This window comes from Scatophagus argus, chromosome 6 (assembly GCF_020382885.2).
Source record: "Scatophagus argus isolate fScaArg1 chromosome 6, fScaArg1.pri, whole genome shotgun sequence".
Taxonomy (NCBI): Eukaryota; Metazoa; Chordata; class Actinopteri; family Scatophagidae; genus Scatophagus; species Scatophagus argus.
Window position 1 is genome coordinate 13,324,245 of NC_058498.1, and position 23,256 is coordinate 13,347,500.

At 42.2% G+C, this 23,256-nt stretch overlaps 1 protein-coding gene across 2 annotated transcripts in view; it reads right to left on the bottom strand.

Moving 5' to 3' along the window:
- Nucleotides 1–23,256, bottom strand: part of xpr1a (xenotropic and polytropic retrovirus receptor 1a) — a 65,807-nt gene that overhangs the window by 6,993 nt on the left and 35,558 nt on the right. Inside the window, exons 1-10 of one of the 2 annotated variants that reach the window (XM_046390627.1) lie at nt 16,918–17,128; nt 12,950–13,051; nt 9,782–10,002; nt 9,513–9,662; nt 9,317–9,400; nt 8,385–8,466; nt 8,004–8,191; nt 7,469–7,648; nt 4,977–5,145; nt 3,541–3,741 (exon numbers count right to left, since the gene is read on the bottom strand). In XM_046390627.1, coding sequence (XP_046246583.1) covers nt 3,541–3,741; nt 4,977–5,145; nt 7,469–7,648; nt 8,004–8,191; nt 8,385–8,466; nt 9,317–9,400; nt 9,513–9,662; nt 9,782–10,002; nt 12,950–13,051; nt 16,918–16,945 — 1,405 coding nt within the window. In that variant the 5' untranslated portion in view covers nt 16,946–17,128. Of the gene's footprint in view, nt 1–3,540; nt 3,742–4,976; nt 5,146–7,468; nt 7,649–8,003; nt 8,192–8,384; nt 8,467–9,316; nt 9,401–9,512; nt 9,663–9,781; nt 10,003–12,949; nt 13,052–16,917; nt 17,129–23,256 lie in introns of those variants that run through there. The other variant, XM_046390626.1, reaches the window with a different exon arrangement.

Consider the following 23,256-nt stretch of genomic DNA (forward strand, 5'->3'; position numbering starts at 1 on the left):
GCGACTCATACAGACACAGACGCCAGACAGAGACTGGACTCACTCCCATTTGTCATAGTCACTCCTCCTTCCTGCTACCAGCCAACAAGACGCCGGGGGGCAGAGTGGGGGACATTTCTACCAGAGAATTATTGTCGTGCTGCTCTCTTAACTCCTGGGCCTATTGTGCTATTTGGTTCTTCACTTGAGGGATGGGATTGGAGGAGTCCCCACGGCCACACCGAGATTTCCCAGCCGAAGATTAAAAGTCCTGGACAATAGATTCCTTTCACTGGATGTGATTTCCTCAGCTTGTAAAGTACTCAACTCTTCAGTTTCTGTTAGGGCCAATTTTTCTTTCCACCAGGCTGGTTAGCCATTAAAAGGCAAGTATGGTGAGATGGACACGTTGATTGGATGCTCAGTAGGGGCTAACTGGCTCCCGTCACAGAGACACACATACACATGTTGTTGTCCACAGGCACATTTAACACTATTAAAGGTCCATGTCCCACTAATGGAAACAAGTTCACAAGAAAAATACGTCTCTGCTGAAAGAGTGACTTATCATCTATGGCCATGGCAACCCTCTTCATCAACGAGGTAATTCAGAAAACTCTGGTAAACTCTGGCTCCAGACGTAAATATTAGCCATAGTCAGAGGAGGAGCAGGGGTGAATAAGAGTTCGAGCAGGCAGACACAGAGAGGTTTGACTCAGAGACTTATCTTTTATCTTGTGTGTGTGTGTGTTTCATTGAGGGTGTGTTTGTGTGTGCACCACAATTCCTCTCTTTATAATGAACGAGGGGTCAGTACATGAAATGAAGTCATAAAAGCTGTCAGCTCTGGGCTCATCTCTATTCCAGCAGAGTCCGGCAGACATGTGTTCAGCCGCAGGCTGGTAATTAAACCTCCTCTCCTCTCCTCTCCTCTGCTCTCCTCTCCTCCTCTCTCCTATTCCTTATATTTATTTGTATTTTGATCTATTAAAACTGTGACTCACCATCCCTTTCATGTCAATTTTTCGTGCCTTCCTACCGGTGCTCTCTTGTTCTCTTCTTTCCTCTCTCCATCTAACCTTTCATTCTACCTCCCCCTCTGTGCTCCATCATTTCTAAACGTACTGAGCCTCGACACGATTTATTTCTGCCTGTCACCACCGTGGGCAGCCCCTCACAGAGACCAGCAGGACTAATGTCCCTCTTTGGTCAGGGTTATTTTAACTGGTTTTGGAAGTTTTTGATGTTGATGTCAAGACAGAGGGATATCTTTAAAACCTCTGTGCACTGAATAGACAAAAACCTCTGCTTTTTTTCTCATTTCTGATCTCTCACTTTGCACTTTACCCCTGTGCATTTTGTTTCATTTACCACTCCAAATAACTTTTCTCTGTCTGTCAGAAGCTTGTGCTATTCCTGCCCGCCATGCAACATCCTGTTCTCCTGCCTGATAAATCACTAGGGTTTAAATTAGCATTAGGCCTGGAACTCCACTGCATTTACAACAGCAATAAGTTTCAAGCCACTGTACATAAAGCTGAGCCTGTATTGATCCTGAGTAAAGTAATCTGCTTTATTGTCAGGCATCACATTCTATGTTAGAGGGTCTGGGAATTCTGGCTAAACCAGGAAATCCTCTGTCATCTCTCTGGTTACAGTCCTCAGAGCATCTGCTGAGATTACAGTTTCATGACAGTGTCCAATCAGTTCTTCACAGCACTGAACTGAATGTTTCTCTGAGGGGAGACATCTGCTCCGCCTGCTGCACCACATCAAACATGATTCAACCCTCACATACCCTATCGACGCAACATGGCCAGAAACTTCCTTTCTTAAAAACTGTCTCACATACTCCACTGTAACTCTTAACTCTCAGAGTTAAATTTGCAAATGGGGGTACTGGACACTGAACACCGCTCACAGAAGCATGCCATTTATCTCTTGCATTTATGGCTTAAGCATTTTTGCTTTCCCGGAGCTAAATGTGTGCAGTTCCAGGAATGGGTGAGGTGGCAAGGCGGTGAGGTCACACAGAAACCATCAGAGCCGTGAGCAGGTTAGCAATGAAGGTGACACATCCACAGACAGATGCTGGGAGCTCTGCCAGATACTGACTGACACTGCAGCCGCCTTTCACAGCTGGACTCAGCAGTGTGAACATGACACCAACCTGCTGTCCTTTCAGGCAGACGCTGGGCAATGCAGGCATCCTCTGTCCCGCCTACACCAAGACTACAGAAAGTATCCATGCTAAAGGCTTTTTTCATGCCTGCATTTTCTCCTGTCATTGCTTCAGAGACGGAATTCTCATCATTTCCATACTTGGACGCAGGATTCTGCCATATTACCAGAAGAATAATTTCTGCAGAAGATAGATCAAATATTTCCAAAACAGGCAATTTCCCCAAGCATCTATTCAACTTCCATGTGTGTGTATGTGTGCAATTGTCAGTCTGCCCACCCTGCTCTTCTCCTTAACCAGCGACTGGTCTTGGCCTCAATTATCATGCTGGATGAAAGACAGCTTCATACAGAATAACACATGAAGAGAGGCCATTAGTCTACAGGCTTCAGACCAGAGGAGGAAGGAGGATATGGTTTAATGGACGCCTTTCCTACTGAGTTGTGGAAGGAAAAAAAAAGTCTGTCTGTCTGTCTGTCTGTCTCTTATCCTGTTTCATTCAATATCAGATCACTGGTCAGCTTAGGCAAGCGTTTAGATTTGAATTTATATCGGAAAAGAATAAAGTCAAGCTGGGAAATTACAATTAGTGCTTTGAAAGGTTGAAGATGAAGTTTCACAGCTGGCATTTTGCTGGTAAATAAATATATAAAGAGTTTAAGCAGCGGGGAAAAGTGCTTTGAAACAAGCCCTGTGGACAAATACCTTTGACGGACAACTGAAATACAAAGGACGCTTGCTGAAGGGATGCTTTTATTGCCTTGGTGCTGTGTCTTTGAACATGAATTCCTTTGTGATATGGCTTCTGAATCAGAATAATTGCAGGCTAATCATGAAACTGTCAGGAGGAGAGTGACTTGACTTTTAATGATAACCACTCTCTCATTTCCTCTGTTTTCCTTCCTTCCAATCTTTATTCTGGTGGCTCTCAAATGGGTGTGTTTATCTTTCTTTCTTTCTCTTTATTTTTCAGTTTTGCTCTCGGTTTCTCTGCTCTGCCTCTTCTCTCCTGCTCCCACACTGAAGGCCACACTGTGAGGGCAGAACCTTGTTTATCTGTGGCTGCATTTGACAATCCTCTCCCATTTCTATTATAAAGCTGTAGGCATTGACAGGGAAACCAAGGCCAACAGCTAGCATTTGCACTCAAGGTCACGTCTGGTTTCTGAGCACACGACTCAATACAAAGGCTCATAAGCCTGTAACACACAAACAATTTTACCTTTCCACAGGCTGACTTCTTGCTCTTCTGTGATTCTGAGCTGGATTTTTACAGCTGACAGAAGATGCACATTCACTGAGCTCACAACAAACCTAAAAGCTGGTGTACATGGCCCATGAAACAGATTTTCGAGTGTGCATATGTTTGTGTGTCCTACCTCTGTGTGTGGCGTAGAGTGCAGCAAAGGTGACAACAAAGAAGGTGGTAGAATATTTCCCAGCATTCACCAGGTGCGGAAAGGCCCTCTTGGTGTCACGGTAACGCCTCAGGCACTGGATGAAGCGGAACCAGGCGGGCAGACACTGGATGATGGCACGCAGACCATACGAGTAGCTGTGGCATACGTAGTCACCGGGTTCTAGGACAGAATAAAATAGTGCAAGATTTATGTCTTAATCTCTTGTTCTCTATTCATATTCTCTGCCTTCTCTCTATTGTAATTCCCTCCCCTCAGATTCCCCTTCGCACAGAGAAGCTCATCATTATGAGAGTCACACAGCGACCTCTGCGTGGCCAAACATTTCCGTTCCATTAGCTCCGTGTTAATTGGCTGTGTGGAGGCCGAGGTGTCACCGTTGGCTGAGAGGATGGACGGCAATTAAAACCTCATTCACATCACGTTTCCTGACAGCAACCACAAGATTTGTGTCTTAATATCCATACTATTATATTATACTATGATTATAGGGAAAATAAACAGGGGCATATATATATTTAATGTCCAGACCATCTAACTGCAATGCTGACTTCTTCCAGGACTTTTTGCGTTAAGATGTCACTGTATGTTTTCATTCTCCCACTTACCACTTACTCCCTCTCATCATTCAAATCTACTTTAATTTCTAGATTTTCATTAAACTTTCATAAATTTTGCAGTGTACTTTTCAACAGCTTCCTGTCACCAGGTATAGCACTTTGCATAGAGCTGATTTGTTGATTGTTTTTTTACATATATAACGTGGATGCAGAAAAGTACCAGATTTACCAGTGAAGAAGAAACCTGAGAGATGTTGGGGAAAGAAAGAGGGACTTCATATTGTCCATGCATTTTCATTTCAATCACTTATATTGACACAGAAATGAGAAAACTTAAAGCAAAAAAAACCCAAAAAATAAACACACATTACTTTACATTGCTTTTATGTATCACAACATTGTTTAAAGATTTTGCAGTAATTCATTCATTCATTCATTTTCTATATCGCTTATCCGTCAGGGTCACGGGCAAGAGGAGGGGTTCACCCTGGACTGGTCGCCAGTCAGTCGCAGGGCTGACACAGAAAGACAGACAACCACACACTCTCACACTCACACCTAGGGGCAATGTAGAGTAGCAATTAAGTTAATGTACAAGTTTTGGGATTGTGGGAAGAAGCTGGAGTATCCAGAGAAAACCCACACAGGCACAGGGAGAACATGCAAACTCCACACAGAAGGGCCCAGACCGGGATTTGAACCTGGGACCCTCTTGCTATAAGGTGACATGGCTAACTATTGCTACTACCTGAGTCAAAACTTTTCCTTGTCTTCTGCTCACAAACAGAGGTGGAGAGGATAAATTTAAGCCCTCATGAACATGGATTAATGTCGCACCTGCAAACCTGGGCAGCAGGCCCTTGCTGTTGCTCCACTGCAGTTCAAAGATGTAGAAGCAGATGAGATACTCCAGGTCCATCAGGACAACCACCAGAGAGTTGAGCTGATCAGCCAGCCAGAAGTCTGCGAACTCCACCCGGTGAAACGGTGCAGTGAACACACGAAACTGGCAACACAAAAGAGTGGGAAAAGAGAGGGTGGAAGAAACCAGCAATTACTTACACTGAAGTCACTATATTGTATAAAACCACTTGAGAGGAACATTCACACCCCCCCAATTACAGAAAAACGTGGCATGTCAGAAAACACCTTGGCTGACCTCACAGCTACTAAATTGACCTTGGATGTTCCAATGAATTCTGACTGCATGAGCTTTCAACACTGGGACTGAATTAGTCAGCAATTAATTAGCGTGCAATTGTTGCAGCTCTCCCGAAGAGAAGCGCAAAGCAGGGAACAACCTCAACTAATGATCTATAACACACAAAGAGGATAGAGCCTCCAGATTACCTTATCAGGACACCACAGGACAGCCTAATGAGTCACGCTTTGTGTCTGTGTGCATGTGTTTGTGTATTTGGGTGTCCCTACTCACAGGTGTACAACCTTGCAGTGTTTTGTGGCATGCTTTGGCTTCTATGGGCATGTTATGTGGGATATGAGTTTTGGCAGGACCTCGATTAGGGAACACGCTTTGTAAAATGATACAACCCTGCGCGACTCTTTTCCACTTGCCCTCCCTCAGGCTACTTCTGACATTCAGGAGCGACTGCACGCCACCCTCTATGCACGCTTTCAGAGGCAAACCCCGCTCACCCTTCCCTCCACTGCAAATGTCAAAGAATATTGATCTTTTTTTTTCTTTTCTTTTTTTTTTTTTTACATATATCAGGTCATTACGTATTTCTCTTAACCTGTCAATCAGAGTCTGTATTGATTGACTGGCCACCTCAGTCATATCCGCTCTGACTGTGTGGATGTCTCAAGGCTAAGCCTGCTGCACTGATGTGGTTAAGTTTTCATTTCTTCAGCAAACAATAGTAATCCAGGTGCTATCCCTGCAGTTTGTCCTGTAATGAAATTCTCTGTCCTTTAGCTGGTGTTTTGTTGTTGTTGTCAGAGGAAATTAGTAGGGCAGGTATGGATACATTTTGCAGCACCGCTAGTTTAAAAAGAAAAGAAAGCGATTGTTTGCTTCAATAAAACTGCAATTTCTCCTCAAAACATTCTTCATCACTTATTTCATATTTTATATGGCTACATGTATGACAATCATGAAGAACAGCTCACTTCAGCTCTAAGCTGTGCAGGTTGTTATGATTGCTCTGGACCAATCAAGGCTGAGGCTGATTATTATCAGTGGAGGAGGGCTGAGGGTCTGCTACTGAGGACTGTGGGGAGGAAAGGACAAGAGTATGAGGAGGGGGTCTGTTGCTGCTGCTCCTGCTGGAGGAGGGAGGGTGGGGGACTGGAGAGGAAGATCACCAGAGGAAGAGGAGGAGGGACAGAGGAGCTCAGGGCATCAGCATACTGATAGATCTCTGCCTGTAATGATTGCACAGTCACAACCTCCACCTCCCCTGGGACGAGGCTGCATTCTATTATCCCTCAACCCTCTGCCACACGTCTCGCTATACCCGCCAGCACACACACACGCACACACACACACATACACCCTCTCCTGCAGGCCTGTAGCTCAGCTTAGACAAAGAACAGAGTAACAGGGGGGTTTTGTAAACATGAGACTTGAGATAGATATCTGAATTGTACATGCATTCATTGTGTGAGATAGAGACACACATACACACACACAGCATATTTAAATTGTGTAAGCATCACAATATGATTGTAAAATACACAGCTATAAAACAACAACAAGATAACACATATTAAGGACAATGTAGACACAGGAAATCTCATAACCTTTAAATTGACTTCACTTCACTTGTCTTGAATTTTACGATCATGTATGAAATTCTGCAATACGCACAAATGCAATTTTGTATTTTATGTAATGTAATATTTTTAGGACACTGTATATATTTACACTGTATATATTTGTTTTATACATTATATACGTATTAATATAGATAAGTTTGTCTTGGTATTTTTCAAGGTTCAAAGTTTGGAAATACGATATGTTTTAAGAGTTATTGGTTAGTTCGTTTACATGGCAAAGTCGTGGTTTTGTCTAAAAACAAATTGAGTATGTATGAATTTTGTGCATGTGCATCCATCATTCTCTTTAATACACATCATCACAGGTATCATCTTGTAATGATGTACTGCTGACTCACGGCTGTCAACATTTCTCTTTGTGTCTCCACAAAGCTTGATTGTTGGGCTCATTCATCCAACTCCGTGGTCGGACACATTTTCAGACACTCTCAGTGAGCACGATTGGTGGCACCAAAGTTCAAACTGTAACTCTTTGAAACTGAAGTTGAAAAAATGTTCCAATAAATAAATAAATAAGTGAACAAACTGACCAGCAGCTTGAGGAGCCAGAAACGTGATTTGTAGTAGCAGGTCTTGAAAGGGTTGATGAGGAAGAGCACCATGAAACCGTAGAGGATGAGCGGGTTGATCTGCATGGGGAGGTAGGTGTACTCTGAGTAGAGACAGGAGAGGATGCTGAGACACCACAACACACCCAGGAAACCAGCAATCTGCAGCACACGGAGGAGACACAAAGGAAGCTTGGATTAAAAGAAAGCACTTTTGACACATACCCGCAATTATCAAGGCAACATGAATAATTCAGTGCAAATTATGTTGTGTTTTGTAGAGTATAAATAAATCCCTGTGGACATTAGGTATGTATTGCTTCTACTGCTGTTTCTGCTGCTTTCTTATTTGACATGGATGTACATACATATATTTTAAAAATCCATTATTATCCACATCAGTCTGAAAACACTGTTAGTTTTCTTCATTACAGATAAAAAAAATATTTTCTGAAGACTTCTGAAGATTCTCATTCACTAACAGAAATATTTCTTCCATTTGTATCCCCATTCTTACCTCAAACAGGTGTTGGTGTGAGAGGTTGTTTCGGGGGTTGATCTCGAAGATGAGGACATGGTTGACTCCAGCCTGTCTCCATCCGTATGTGTTGATTCCTAACAGGAAGATGAACTGGATCAACAGGAAACCGCCGCGATAGATCCGCACCAGTGGCCACACATTCTCGAAGCGGATGAACACAACACCTGACAAACAACAGTGGATATTCTGTCAAGAATCTGAGGGAAAACAACAATAAAAACCTGCCAATCACGCTCCGGACTAATCTTAAACAATCTACCACAACTACTGGTTATCTTATAATGTGACACATTACAAATGGTGCAGAGCTCAACAGGATATGAAAAATGCATGAATCTGAATGTTTACGTCACTTACCAGAGAGAACGAAGGAGATGGCCAGAATTATAAAGAAGCCACAGTAGAGACCAACACGAAAGGTTGTCCAGGCCAAAGCAGGCTGAACGTGCAGAGGAAAACAGAAAAAAACATGAATAATCCTACTATCAACAATTAATAATTATTCACAGTTCACAAAAGCTGAATATGCAAGACAATCAAATCATTTTCCCAATTAAAATAACACAAAACTTCATGCAACTACAACTTATTTAACATGTCTCCAAATAAAGCCTCTTTGACTCCTTTTATCTGCTTGAGTATGTTTAATACAGACATGCCTGCAGGGGAACTAGAGAGATCAATAGTCACATACTACAATTCAAGTCAGACATGGCATTAATTAATGCAGGAATAATGGCAGATATAACATGGGGGGGTAAAGTGCTACAAGCCTGGATCGTTCCTGAAAGATATCCTGTCCGCTGGACAGTGGAAGGGCACTTATAAAATCAATACTGGAGGCTCTCATGGTTTCTCTTGCTTCAACTTCCCATCTTCCTTCCTCTCTCCATTTCCCTCATAACGAACCTCTCACCTTTTGTTTATAATCTTTGTTCATTACCAACAAAACATCATAGAACCAACATTACAGTAAGATTAATGGAATGAGACAGCAGACAGCAAATCTGTATCCAGGTAGATTAATGATGTAGAGCAAAAAGGTTATTCGTAGGGGAGACGACTTTAGGGGAAAGACTGTTTTATTATTATTTTAGCTATTTTATTTAGTTTGCAGCCTTCCTACTTCATTTGAAAATGGATCAAATGACACGAACTGAAAAGAAAAATCGTAAAACTGTCACGCTTCCTCATTTGCAGCCTGTAAAAGCAGGTTGAAAGAAGGCGTTAGTTTGCTTGAGAGATTAATAGTCCAAAGGCTTTGCAGTGTGAACAGCTGTACATCTGACCTGAGCTGCCCCCAGTGGAGGAACTCTCAACCTCTTCATGGCCTTCTGACGATCGCCTCCCTCCAGTTCATTGGTGACAAGGGTCTACACACACACACACACACACACAAATCACAATGATTTCAGGTTTTGTTTTCCACCAACGTCTTTGTGTTGCTGTGCTGACATGTGTGTCTGTGTATATGCAAGCAGACACCTCTGTCTCCGAGATGAGCTGCATGATCTTCTTGCAGGTGTAGAATGGCGCCACCTCCACGTGAACCACACGCCAGTCGGCTCCGCGAGAAGTATCCAGGATCTTGTCATGTTTCTTCAGGATTTTACGGAAACCAGTGAAGTTCAGGTTCTGTGGACAGCAACCAGGAAAATGTTGCGATAACATAAAGTATAATAATAGGAAATTTGTATTCTTGTCAATCTTGACAGCAGGTGTGTCTGAGAGTGTGTGAGTGTGCATGCTGAAACCTGGTAGTTCTGGAGCAGGATGAGGCTGAGGTAGAACTCGCTGAAGGCTAGCTTCAGGTCCTTGATGTTGTGGTGTTTGCAGCGCTCCTCCTGCGACAGGTGGAACATGGTCTTGCGTTTCCGCAGGCCAGGCGGAGCGTTGCTCTCACGCTGAGCGTCCAGTGACGACTGCAGCTCATTCTGCAGCGTGGCAAAACGTCGCTGTGCTTCGGCAAGCTTTTCTACAGAAGGGAAGGCAAGAAAAGAATTAAAAGGAGGTTTTAGGTTTTTGCATGGCTTATGATTGCTTATTACTGTTGTGCTCATGAAAGCTGTGCCGAGCAACTGAAACCTTCTACTGTACTGACTAATCTTACTTCTTAGTAATTAGTTATTTTTTTTATATGCTCTGACCCAAAGAATTCATGCTGAGTCTTGCTCTACTATGTATTTTTGGTTTTGATGAATTAATTTAAGTTTTGCCTAACAAACGACTGTTAAGAGTCAACTATCTGCTTCAGCTTGACATCAGTGATCTTGACAGAAAACAAGGACAAAGTGACAACTACAAAAAACCCTTTAATACACCCTGTGCCCTCTGTTCTCCTGCTGTCTGATCCAGGAAGCAGAAGCACTGAGACTATTAGGTTGAGTTGACATGTAAATGGTGCAGAGGGAGGAACCATTATCTGGGTCAGAGATAGGTTAATTTACCCAGAGAGGGAGAGAGAGAAGATTGGAGGGAGTCACACAGGGCCTGGGCAGCAACTGGCATTTCATTAAGTTTTTTTCTACCTACTTAAAAACACAGAATAGCTCCCATTTCTCTGCTGCTATATGCATTTTTTTTACTGATAAAAAGTCATACCACGTTCAGTGACTGAACAACGAAGGCCACTTTTCTCGTACCTTTACTTTGTCCTTCCCTCTTTCTCCTCTTCTTTCCGTTATTAGGAACAGTCTGCTAAAAATAGAAGTACATACTTGCTGGCAGTTTGACTTGCTAATTTTATTCACCTGGCAGTCTATGGATAGCAACAACTCTCACCTTCACATAGGCTACAAGAACTATGTTCTAATGAAATCAAATGTGTCACTGTCATACAGGCAACATGGCCAGTTTGTGACCCAAGACTCAGGAGTGAATTTGTAGTCGTGTCTACGTCTGCTCTGACTAGCAAACTCTTCCAGCTGGTGTGGAAACCATTAAATGAATAAACTGGGAGTCACAATATGAACAGTGCTGTATGTGACAGCAGTCTGATAGCACAACAAACTTGACTTGGTTTGAAGCTTTCTGAGGCTCCAGCACACATTCTTCTGTCCTAAAGTGAAAAAAAGCAGCAATGATGTGGAAGGCTCACTGATGACTATGAAGTTTTGCTGCTTGAACACACACACACACACACACACACACACTCTCAGATATCGCAGTACAGGAAATGTGACAACTCACAGTAATCCTTAAGACCGACTTGTACAGTCTGTCTGATAATGCTTGAATGAACACACGACAGCAGCAGGAGACGTGAGAAAGACCCAGACTGCACGCTACAGACAGGTTTAGATTAAATCTGAGGTCCCGAATTGCAGCGGCACTTCACTCTGGACAGTTCATTTGTGTGAGGCTACTGAACCTTAAAACAGACAGGTGTTGGTGGTTTAGATTACAACCGGTATGGGTACAGAGGAGTAGAGAAGTTCCTCATCCTTAGCTTTCAGGAAAAACAGGGTGAAAGCATGAAATGTTCCTGTTAGGTATATCCAGGGTATCCAAGGTGAAAGGATATCCTGCTAAAACAGCAGTCTGCAAAAATGTCTTTAACCCATCAAGATGAAAGAGTTGTCGAACAGTCTGGGTTTCAGCGCGATGCAGCAGAATGGCTTTGAGAGGTCATGGACCCCTTTCAGGGGAAGACAGAGAGGGAAAGAGCTGTGTGGAGGCAGGCGTCTTATGTAAAGTCAGCACACGATTTATCTCCATGCATCCACCGGACTCTCTCTCTCACTCAGCCTAACCAGCCTTTTCAAACAACTACACACTACACACACACACACACAGACACACAGAGTAACTGGCTGGCATCAAATAAAGCTGCGTGTTGGACACAACTTGGAAATTTCTTGCTTCACCTTCCTGTGTGTGGAGAATAAACAAGATGCCTGAGAGCAGGAAGCAGGCCTTCATGTTTTCATGCATAACATTTAACTAACCTCACACCTCGGGTCTGCTGAGGAGGCTGACTGTAATACTGATGTGAACAGACTCAAACATGTCACAAGCAGCAACAATATCAGAAAAGACAACTAAGTGTTTCTTTTGTTCTATTCTATCATCTTTCTATTCTTATAAGCACAAAGTAACACATACCTTATACATATATACAAAATAAAAGATGAGCATCTGACATGTCACTAATCAAGACATACACCATCATTAGAGGAAATCCAAACTCAAGAGGTTTCACATTTCTTCAGTACCTCATTTCCACCTCAATCCAAATCCTGCTATGAAGCACTGCCATTATTTATATTTTATTTGTTAGCTGCTCGAGCCATCCGACCTCCAGTTATTTACCATCATCATGAGCTGGAACAATCTTGCCAATCAACCTTGGCCCTCAGCTGACCTGCAGTTTCACAAACCGCCTGTAGAGGAAGCGCTGACCCTCTCTGGATACGTCCTGCCACTTCCCCCTGAGCTCAAGTTCAAAAGCAGAAGGCAACCTTGTGGTACCAGAATACCAAAATATATTATGGCTTCCATCTCGTGTTACATGGAGCACCTATACTCACCCTCGCTCCCTGAAATACACACAAGCAGGCCTGTTGACCTAAACATGACGACCACTGACTACTTCAATCAAATGACCAAGATTAGACAAGGCAATGTCATTTGGGACAGAAACGGACAGCTTAGTGCTGAGTAAATAACCTCCAAAAGATATTAACATACACCACATGTAATATTGCTGTATTAATTGGACATCAGGAAGGTTTAGTGCAGAGCAGTAACGGTATAGAGCAGTGGTGATGTTGCTTCATACTGGCACAAATGATTCATTAATAAAGTCAATTCAGTAGTTCTTCTGACTACCAGAAATCTCACAACTGATCTGAAATTGCTTTCATTATTTGGTGTGATTTCATATGCTCAGGACCTCAGGTGTAACTGAAGTAAATAAATACCTGAATAAAATGTGTTGATTTTCAGGAGCTCCTTCTCGCAGGTCTGGAAAAACCTTTCCTCAAACTTAGCGTAGTATCTCTTCACAGTGTCTTCATCTGTGACTGGAGAAGAGGGAGAAAAGAACAAAAATGTGGTGATTATCTGCTTCCCAACAAATATGTAAATTCAAAACGCACTGTTGCACTTGTATAATCTTCATCCAGTGTGGATATTTGATTATGCACACCTCAGGGCTGATAAGCAATGACACCATTTGTATTGAGGTAAAGAGCACTGAAAGATGAAACATGTCAGAACTTTTTCTGAAAGATGGTAACAAGAACACCGAACATACGCCAGTTCACGTAACGCAGAGCCAAAGCAGAAGTGATGAGTTCATAGACAAGAAAATCCCCCACACACTTACATGTGATTATACACCCTGTTAGGTGATAATAGGGAAGACACCTACTCTTCAAATAACTGTCACATGATCTTAGTTTGTGGTTGAATGGAAAATGTCTTGATGTGTGAGTGAAGGAGCAGCTTGTGTCAGTATTTACATAAAACATGCTACTACCCAAAACAAATCCCATAACTCTGCATGCTGTTGCCTAATTACAAGCAAAAACAAGGGGACTGCACAGTTGCAGAGCTACAGAGCTCAGCCAGTCTTCCAAACCCTTATTCCTGCAGGTGCGTTTCTGTTTGTTCGTCTGTACTGAGCCCAACAGACGTTCATTCAGTGTTAGAATTAGATCAGCAGCTTCCTTCCGTCTCGCTTCAGTCTGACAAAACTCTGCGTGCCTTTTTCAGGACCGGCCAATTCAATCAGCATCGATACCCAGTCTCATGGAGTCCTCTGCCTCATTCACAGCAGGCTACCTGACACCTGACAGACGAGCCCACAGACTGTACGCGCACAGACTCATGGTGAATCTCTTAAACTTACATTTTGCCAAAGCAACAATAAAACAACGTGACAACCGGGTTTCATACAAGATCACATAGACTTTATCTGTTATCAAACAATTAATCTGCAGTGTGACTCATATATTCTTTCCAGGAACAGCTGACCTTCTCATTTCTCAGACCTGGTGTGTTACCAATATCTAAATGTCGAAAGACAATGTTCATTCCAAGCAGAACAAAGGGAGATGTGACTTTTGCTGGGATAAAGTACATATAATATCAGATCCAATAGTGATAGCACATTGTGAGCATCTGCTATAATATAAAGTGAGGCTCTGCTGCAAACGGTACACAAAGAGGTTTCCTACAGTAATAATAAAGAGATGCCCCAAGCAACAGCCTGTCAATATCACTGCTCACTCACACATACTGTACCTACACATTACAGCAAGTGTGATGAAAAGGTGGGAAAAACAGCAGCTTTAAAATCCAACAGCTTTACAAGGAAAATAAATGAGAAACTGCCTCCACACCTGTTTGGATAATCAATTGTAAGTTAATTAAACAGCATTCTGCGGATGAAAGGACTGCATAGTCTAAAGTTGACCGTAGAAGGAGCTGCAGATGGAGGCCTCGTGCAAAACAACCTTCACTCTGTGTTCACTCAATTTCTACGGATATCAAGAAGTGCTCATTTAACATCCAAAACAAGGCCATTACGGTAATGAAGACAACTGAAAAATGGGGTTGTATTATAGCTGTAGTATGTAAACAAGAACAAACTTCCACTTGGCATCAAAAGTGACTTTTTATGAGGATGGACAGACAAAGAAAAAGGAAACAACATATGATGCAAAAGTAAGGACAGGAAGAAGAGGGAGAGGAAGAATGTCAAAAAGATAAACTTAATAAAGAGTGAGAGAAGAAGAAGAGAAAATGTAACTGCTGAAAGAGGAGAGAAAGTGAAAGTAAATGAAATGTGGACTGACAATAAAGAACGAGAGAGAGGCAGAAAAGGAAGCACACGGTCTCCAATCTGCCGTATTTCTACACAATTGCACAGTTCAGCAGCAGTCACAATTCTTTCAGCCCTACACCCATGCAGCTGACAGAAAGACAGGCTGGCTGCTGCTGTAGACGGATGGATGACTGTCTCCGCAGAGGTACGTGGGCCTGAATCGCTGACCAAAGGGCAGGATGAATGACTGAGAACGTGGACTGGCCAAGTTCTCAGTCATTGTGCCTAACAGAAAGACTGATGATCCGATGTGTAGTTAGACCCGCAGGCAAGCAGGAAACAGAGCTGTACTATAATTCAAAGCAAAAGGTTACACAGCTAATGAACACTTTGTATGAAGGAGCACTAAAGGATAGAGACACAGAGTAACAGCAGGGAAAAAATGAGAAGCAGTTTGTGACCTATGGATAGTTTAACATCGGTGGCTTCCTACATCAAACCTAGCTTTAAAATGAATCAAATATGCCCAAAAATGTATTGTCAATTAGGCAACAAATTCAAAATCTCAAATCTTAATAAGAAAAAGCTTGTTAACTACTGACATAATCCACCTGTTTGCACAAGGAGGACTTTCCTGCTGTGGGGAGCATTTTGCACAGTGGTACACTGTTTAAACTATCTGAACCACCTGATGTCACTTAACTGAGGAAAAAAAAACATTTCTTTTTAGAAATGCCATGTGGAAGAATTTCAGGACAATACAAGGAAATGTTACCAACATTAGCTCTAATTTCAGGACAGAAAATGACATGTCAACAAGTAATATTTCTCCTCTTTAACAGCTCTCTGCTGAGCTTCTCTTCTCACTTGGATAGTGACTAACAGAGTGAGTGTGTTGGTGGTGTGGAACTGCTGTGGATGAAAGTGCAGATGTGACGGCACTTTGCAGGTATAGCAGGGGTTATGAAATTACCTTGCACCCCCGTCTCTTTGTTTCCTACTGACCTTATGCACTACTGAACACATCAGTGGAAATGTGTGTGTGTGTGTGCGTATTTATATTTATGTCATGTGATGTGTCAGAACAAAGGTCGATTCTGTCTGTCATATCTCAACCCACCTCACACTTTATCTACAACCAGCGTTAGCACAAATGAGCGTCATTAGCATCTCATAATTACGTTGTCTCAACTCTTTACCTGCCTCCTCCGATGAACTGTACTGCTGTGCAAATGCAATGAAACCTAATTACGGAAACATCCCGAATTCACGCAACCGCTAAGGCATTTACTGTATCTTTAATTTAATCTATGGTGTTGGGGTTCATGTAAATCTGACAGCCTCTCTTTCAGCTCCACAGTATGGCTTCTCATTATCACAAGTCTGGGTGGATGATAATGGAGAAAGCTTTCTGGAGTCCAACAGTGTTCACTGAAGGGGTTTCAAAGTAGATAAAAGTTTGGACTTCATGGGAAATGAGAGCTTGAACAAAGTGACAGGATAGAAAAATCTTAGTTTTCTCCTGCAGATAAGTTCAGCTCCAAAAATGTACACACGCAAACGAGAAAAATCTAATTCAACAATCATTATTTTTGCTGACTCTCTGGACAGAGTATGAACCATCCCGAAACATTTGCACTGTGTTTATTTTAAAATGCAACAACACTGTTTTACTGGTAAAATATCATTTCAAGATGTTAATTCTATTTTATTTTTCTGTCTTCTGCAGCAATGGATGATTGCCTTAGCATCTGGTGTGTGTGTGACTAAGCCAAACAGATGATGATGATGATGATGATGAAGCTACCCAGTAGAGTAATGTCCCTGTAGGGCTTTGTGGCAATGTTAGAAGGTGAGCACCCCCCTTCTCACTGTCTCCCGCGACGGACACTTTGTGATGACGTCGGAGAAGAAAGACAATTTGAACTTTGTGGCACATGTACACGCGGGTGCGCATACACACACACACACACACACACATACGGAGAGATGGACTCTTGAACAGCGTGTACATATTTTAAGTGCTTGGTGACATGTTAGGCGTGGCGTGCGCCATGGACGCTTCGGCGCCGGAAACACGGCCCGCCGCGTCCCTTGCTCACCACAACCACAACTCACCCGTGACAGTTTTTCCCCGGTCTAGCATCCATGGGTGTAGTGAGGTACCCACTACTCGTCTCACTCTTCCTCTGACCGTTTGTAAAGACTCTGGTCCTTCCTACACTCACGTACACGTACTCACCTGCCCTCCCGGTCCGGCTCCACCGCTCCTCTACGGAAGCGCGCCGCTGCAGTGGCGGGCTTTATTGAGCGCGGGACAAGGGGGCGAGTCCCACTGCACTCAGGGGTGTTTGTATTTCTTTATTGTGTTGGTTATGAAGTATTTGTACAAAGTTATTGTGTGACATGTGAGTACATGGTGTGTGGGTACATTATATGGTGCATTGTTTACTTTGGTGTTGATAAATTATGATTTATAATATTGTATGGACCGTTATGATTTTGGTTATCCCCTTGATATTGGTTTGATCCAATTGGGTTCAACCATCAGCCCTATTTAAGGGAGCCTCATTCAGCTTCTGAAAGGCTCACTTGCTGTGAGGTTATGCTATTGCCATCTTGTTCTTGTATTCTGCCTCCTCTAAGACTGTATTTAGAGTATTTGTGTTTCGGGAAAATAAAAGCTTTTTGTTTCCTGGCACCTGAAGCTTCGCTGCCTCCTGTTTCAAATCTCTTTCACCTGAATCCAAACTCGCCTAGATCCCTTTATTCGGGGAGACCATTCTGGTCCCTCACAGGCAATATGTTCCTAAGCTTTGTATGTGTGTTTAAACTCTGTGTTTTGTAAAATACTTGATTGATGCTTCAAGTGTCAACCATGAGCGATCTTCCCTTTTGTCTTCAAAGGACTAAATGGATGTATATTTAGATATTTGTATTTAGTTACTATGATGTTTATTAAAGTGACCAATCAGTGCAAAGAATGAACATCAGCTGAAAGGATGCATTTTGCTTCAAGTGACATAACTACTGTGTAGATGTAGGATGCAATTTAGCTAAAGTTACAGGAAAATCAATATGTGGTTTTACTACATTTAGGAATATAACTTAATGAATATAAATTACAACCATAAACCATAAAATAAGCATCAGCAGTAGTGAGGTCACATTTGTTTCTTTGCCACCAAACTAGATAATAAATCAATTATCTGATTAATACATATACTGATCAAGTACAAATACCAAACATGAGAATTCACTTATTTTGTCCATTTTGTGTCACTATAAATTTCCTATTTGGGTTTGTTGACTGTTGGGCACACAGAATATATCACAACTTGAAGATAATTGTATGCAATTTGTATTTAATTTAGACACATATTAAATTCTAAATTATACATTAGTTAATAAATTGCGATCCAATTATAAAAATAATAACCCATTAGTTAGTCCAAAGTCATGTTTTGGTGTTGATGAATTTTGTCTGACAACTGGTTAAAAAAATAGAAATGAATGAAAAACTACGGGTATGCATCCAATTTAATAAAATATATGACAATTAGTTTGTAAAGCCAGCAATGTTTGTTAGTTCACAGAATAAATGAATTAATGGCGATTAATTTTGCGTCAGCACAGCTACTAATGATCTCGGCCATATTTACTTCTTGTTTCTTGTTTCACAGCAATAACAACAAATCGTCTAAACAGGCGATGAATGAAGGGTGTCAAGAGGTTTTGCAAGATAGCGAGATGTACTTGTTTACAACATGCTATGAGGAGAGCAGATCCAGTGCAGCATAGCATGCTAATTCATTGGCTCACTCAGACAAAGAATTGTGCTGGTAGCTAGAAAAACAACTCTTGACCTACAGTATTCCCAGGGTGGCTCGTAGAAGGCAGCCCCCTCTCTCTGCTAACCCCTTCTTCTGTAGATTGTATAAATAAATGATGAGACAGCTTCCCCACAACCCAACTACTCTAACCCCCAAAACCCTTCACATACACACACACACCACCCCCAACTTCTTATATTCCTATACAGGCATTCTATGACGAGACCCCATAAAACCAGCACATAAATCCTTCATGGAGACCCTCCAATGTGCTGATGATGAGAGCACAACAGCAACTGACCTAAACACATACATGTCATGTAGCCTTCCAGAACACAGTTTCAATTCAGTTCTACCTGCGTCAAGCTGAAAATCTATTGCCGTTAAATAGGGAGGGACAAGAACGGTGAAAAGGCTCTGAGAAGAGGAGCAATGGTTTCCTGTGTGTTAGGAGCTCAGATATCATCTGCCATTACTTTGAAGCCCACAGAGACAGGAGAGGACACAGCATCTATCTCTTCACAATCCTCTAAAACAAACAGGTAGAAACAAGTCCACCCAGAAGCGCGCGCAAATTGAATATCCCCATTTTTGAGTTCCATTTATCTTGTTTAATGACACCTCACTGCAGGATATAAACTATGTTCTGATAGCATTACTGTCGGGGGAGCAGGGGAGGCCATTACATTATGATTGTCGCTGTATTAGCCTTGCTTATCTGCTTCCCTCCAAGCACACAGGTGTAAATCACAAATGACGAGAGGGACAAACTGAGCTATAAAAGAAAATAGAATTGAGTTAACCGTGGGCTAATATTAATCTAGAGAGACAAAAGGAGTGAGTGCATAAAAACAACTTCAACATCCTCTTATGCCAGGCTTTAAGGATAGAAACACAACACTAAAACCAGCCAGATAACCCCCCTCCAGTGCTCCATCTCCCACTTATTCCCATTCGAGCCTCCAGCCACAATTAATTCTACCAATCATCTCTCTCATCGAGGCCAAGGGAGCATTAAGAATGCACACTCACTGGGCTAGACTGCCAGCCAGGGAGGACCGGAGGCAGGATGAGGAACTACTGTAGCTCCCAATCCATTGTGTGGTATTTATACTGCCAGACTGCAAGCTAAGCAGCTCCAAAAAATACACTACACCGGCGGAGAGTAGGGAAAACGAGAAAACGATACGATGAGAGAGAATCACATATTCAACACATTCTGAGAAGTGTTAATATCTCTGTCTTGTGTGTGTGTGTGTGTGAGTGAGTGTGTGTGAGGGAGGCAGACAGAGAGAGACAGAGGAAGAAAAAGAGATGTGTGATGGGTGTATTACCAGCAGCCAAGTAAATGCTTGAGAAGGAGAGCGTAAAAGCAAGAGGCCAGATGGGGTGTGAGATGATCCCGGGGACCAGACGGAAAACACACAACACCCGAAAAGGGGGTGGATGGGAGATGGAGGGAGGGAAAAATATGGGAGAGAGGGAAATTCTGAGAACAATAAAGGTAGCAGGAATTGAAGAAAAATACATGCAGCATGACAAAACTTCAAGCAGTATTTAAGAAAAGAAAATATATTCTCTGCCTGTGTAGATTTAATAGTCAAACATCTTTAAAAGCTCAATATTGTGTAGAGAAAACACACAGCAAAATGTGACAGTGTGCACTTCTGTATAGGAGAGATTGAATGCAATGTATATCAATTTCTGAATGGAAACCAGTGTCTATCAAATGTTTAACTTACTGGAGAGAAGCTGCTGGAACATTTGCGGTGCATTATTTAAAGTCACCACATAGCATGTGTACAGCAAGAGGTGACTGGACTTGCTTGGTTAATTGATTACATAATCTGAATAAAGTGCAAGACAAAGCAATAGAAATCAATCCTATGATACTCAAAATACTACAGATTTGGTTAAGATGACACAACTTCCTATCTGTCATGTTGCAATCTTGTACTGATTGGGAGGTCAGGCACTGATGTTGGATGAAAAGGCCTGTCTCATAATCTCTGTTCTAGTTCATCCCAAAGGTGTTCAGTGGGGTTGAGGTCAGGGCTCCGTGCAGTTCTTCCAGATCAAATTCATCTAAACCGCATCTTTATGGGATTTGCATTGTGCACTGGGGCACGGTCATGCTGGAAAAGAAAAGGGCCTTCACCAAACTGTTGACACAAAGTTGGAAGCATAGCATTGTTTAAAATGTCTTGGTATGCTGAAGCATCAAGATTTCCCTGCACTGGAAGTAAGGGGCCCAGTCTGACCCCTGAAAAACAGCCCAATAAAGAGGTCTGTCTGGATGCCCACGGTAAATTGAAGTAACTACATGACTAAGTTGGTACAAAAGACAGAAAACTTTTTGCTGTGTGGCAATTACCCAAGTGAGTCCTTGAACGAGACGCAGATGAGTGAGATAGTCGGCTGATGGAAGTATGCTAATAGGCTAACTTCCTAAGTTTCTGAGAACCACATGAAGTGGGCCATGTTTGTTGTTACACAGACTTATTGTTTTGTCCATGGCAGTATTTCCTGTAAAACAGAAGAAGAAAGCGATAGTTCCCGCATGTTGTATGAGCCCACATGTACACGTCCCAGCTGACTGCAAAGCATACAAGACATACACACATTTGGGGCGGCACACCACAGAACAAGCATTGTGGTGACTTGATTTGGAGTTCAGTGGAAGGATAAGTGGCTATGGTCGAAAGCACAGAGGAGGTTAAACGGGAATAAAGGAGATGAAGGAAGAAGTTAGCTGAGGTGAAATTGGTCTTAAAGGAGAAGTAGGCCACAGTTCTTCCAATCAGACAAACAGGAAGTTGACCAGAAAACAGTATTATTGACCATGGGGCTGAAGCTAAAGTTAATTACTCCATGCTCTTTATTCTTCAGAGGGCAGTATTTCTTCCTCCTTTCTTTCCAGCCTTCTCTCATTTGACTAAGCTGCTGTTGTGAAGTGTTATCTCTGACAGTCAGAGTGACGGAGTTTGGCCCAGATATCTCTCTCTCCTCCCAGCACCACACACAGCCTTGAAGGTCAGGATAGTTTTTCTGAGAGTCTCACTGACTCTCTGCATCTCTCTACAGGTAGACAGAGACGGAGGGAAAAGGCAAAGTGATAACAGTGTGAATTAAGTGCTGTCTGATTCACCTCATTGGGTGAAATGTTCGAATGTTGACTTTCCAGCTTTCAATCATGTCTCTCAAACTTTTTCAGACATCTTAAGCTCTTTGAGATCCGGAATATTTAAAAACACATTTGTCGATCAGCGAAGTGTTCTGTAGGCATATTATGAACTATAATTAAGCATACTGTCTAGACCTAACAAACTTTGTTTGGATTAGCATGTGTTATATTTCTCATTCCAAGCCATTTCAGTGCTGGCTTGTTAATGTGATATTTATTGCAAATATCATGTTTCTATGCACAGTCGGCCACAGCTCGGATAATGCAGACTTCATTCCTAAGGCATCAGTCCAATAAAGGATGAGGATGATTTTCAGCATCTTAGTATGCAAACTCACACACTGCACAGACCCGTTATAAAGCATTAAGTGAAGCAAATCTAATCAGTGGAGATCAGGTCTGATTTCATGGAAGTTCTCTCAAACAGATTAGCCACTGTGGAGCCTGGAAGGTGAGTGGAAGATGACTCAGCTGAGACTCTCTGGCACAGAGATCTATATTCTAACTAAAAAATGTAGGCTAATGTCCAGTATCCTACAATTCGGAACACTCTTGTGTTCTCAATTAAAGGATATTGGACATTAGCCTACGGTCCCCATAATCCCTGGCATGTCAGTGTAGATGAATCAAACATCTGTGTTGAAATCCAGCTAATGCACATCTGCCTGCACAGAAAGCATAAATCAAGCATTGCTGACTCCAGCAGTTGGATGCACATAGAAATCATCAGCTCTGATGTCATAACCTTTTCTGAAACACTTGGAAAGCCTAATGAAGAAAAATGCATTTCATGTCTTGGCATAATATTAGAGATTAGCTCTATTCCTGCAGCTACTAAAATGGCACTGTAAGAACTGCTACTTAATTTGTATGAGCTCTCTATGAGGCTCTAGCTGGACAATATGGCAGCAGAAGAGCTCAATGCGGCAACACATCAGGCAGCTCTTGGAACAATTATTCACTCATTCACTGAACTGGAAACAAAGGTCATATGAAGCAAAACCTAATGAAGAAATTAGGGGAGGTGTGAAACAGGAAGGAAGGTTTAGGAAGGAGATGAGGAGAGCCAGAGAAAGAGGAGCAGGGAAAACATGGGAGACGGGAGGGAAGCTGGTGGTCGAGTGAGGGTCAGAGGGCATCAAGTCTCATCTGCATGGTATGAATACACAGCACATGCCCGCTACCTGAGGGGAACTGGTCTATTTGTGTGACTGTGTGTGTGTGTTTCTGTATGTATTTTATTCTGTATTGTATGGTTTTATATTGTAAAGTACTTTCTTCTAATGGTTGATCAACTTAATCTTGAGAAAACACAGGGTCAAGCACTTATCTATGATTAAATGATAATGGGTTGAGGCATAAAAAGAGTGTGAAAAGAGGGTGAGTGGAAAAACTACAGCTTCCTCTGGTCTGTATTGCAGTCAGCTCCTTAATTTTGTG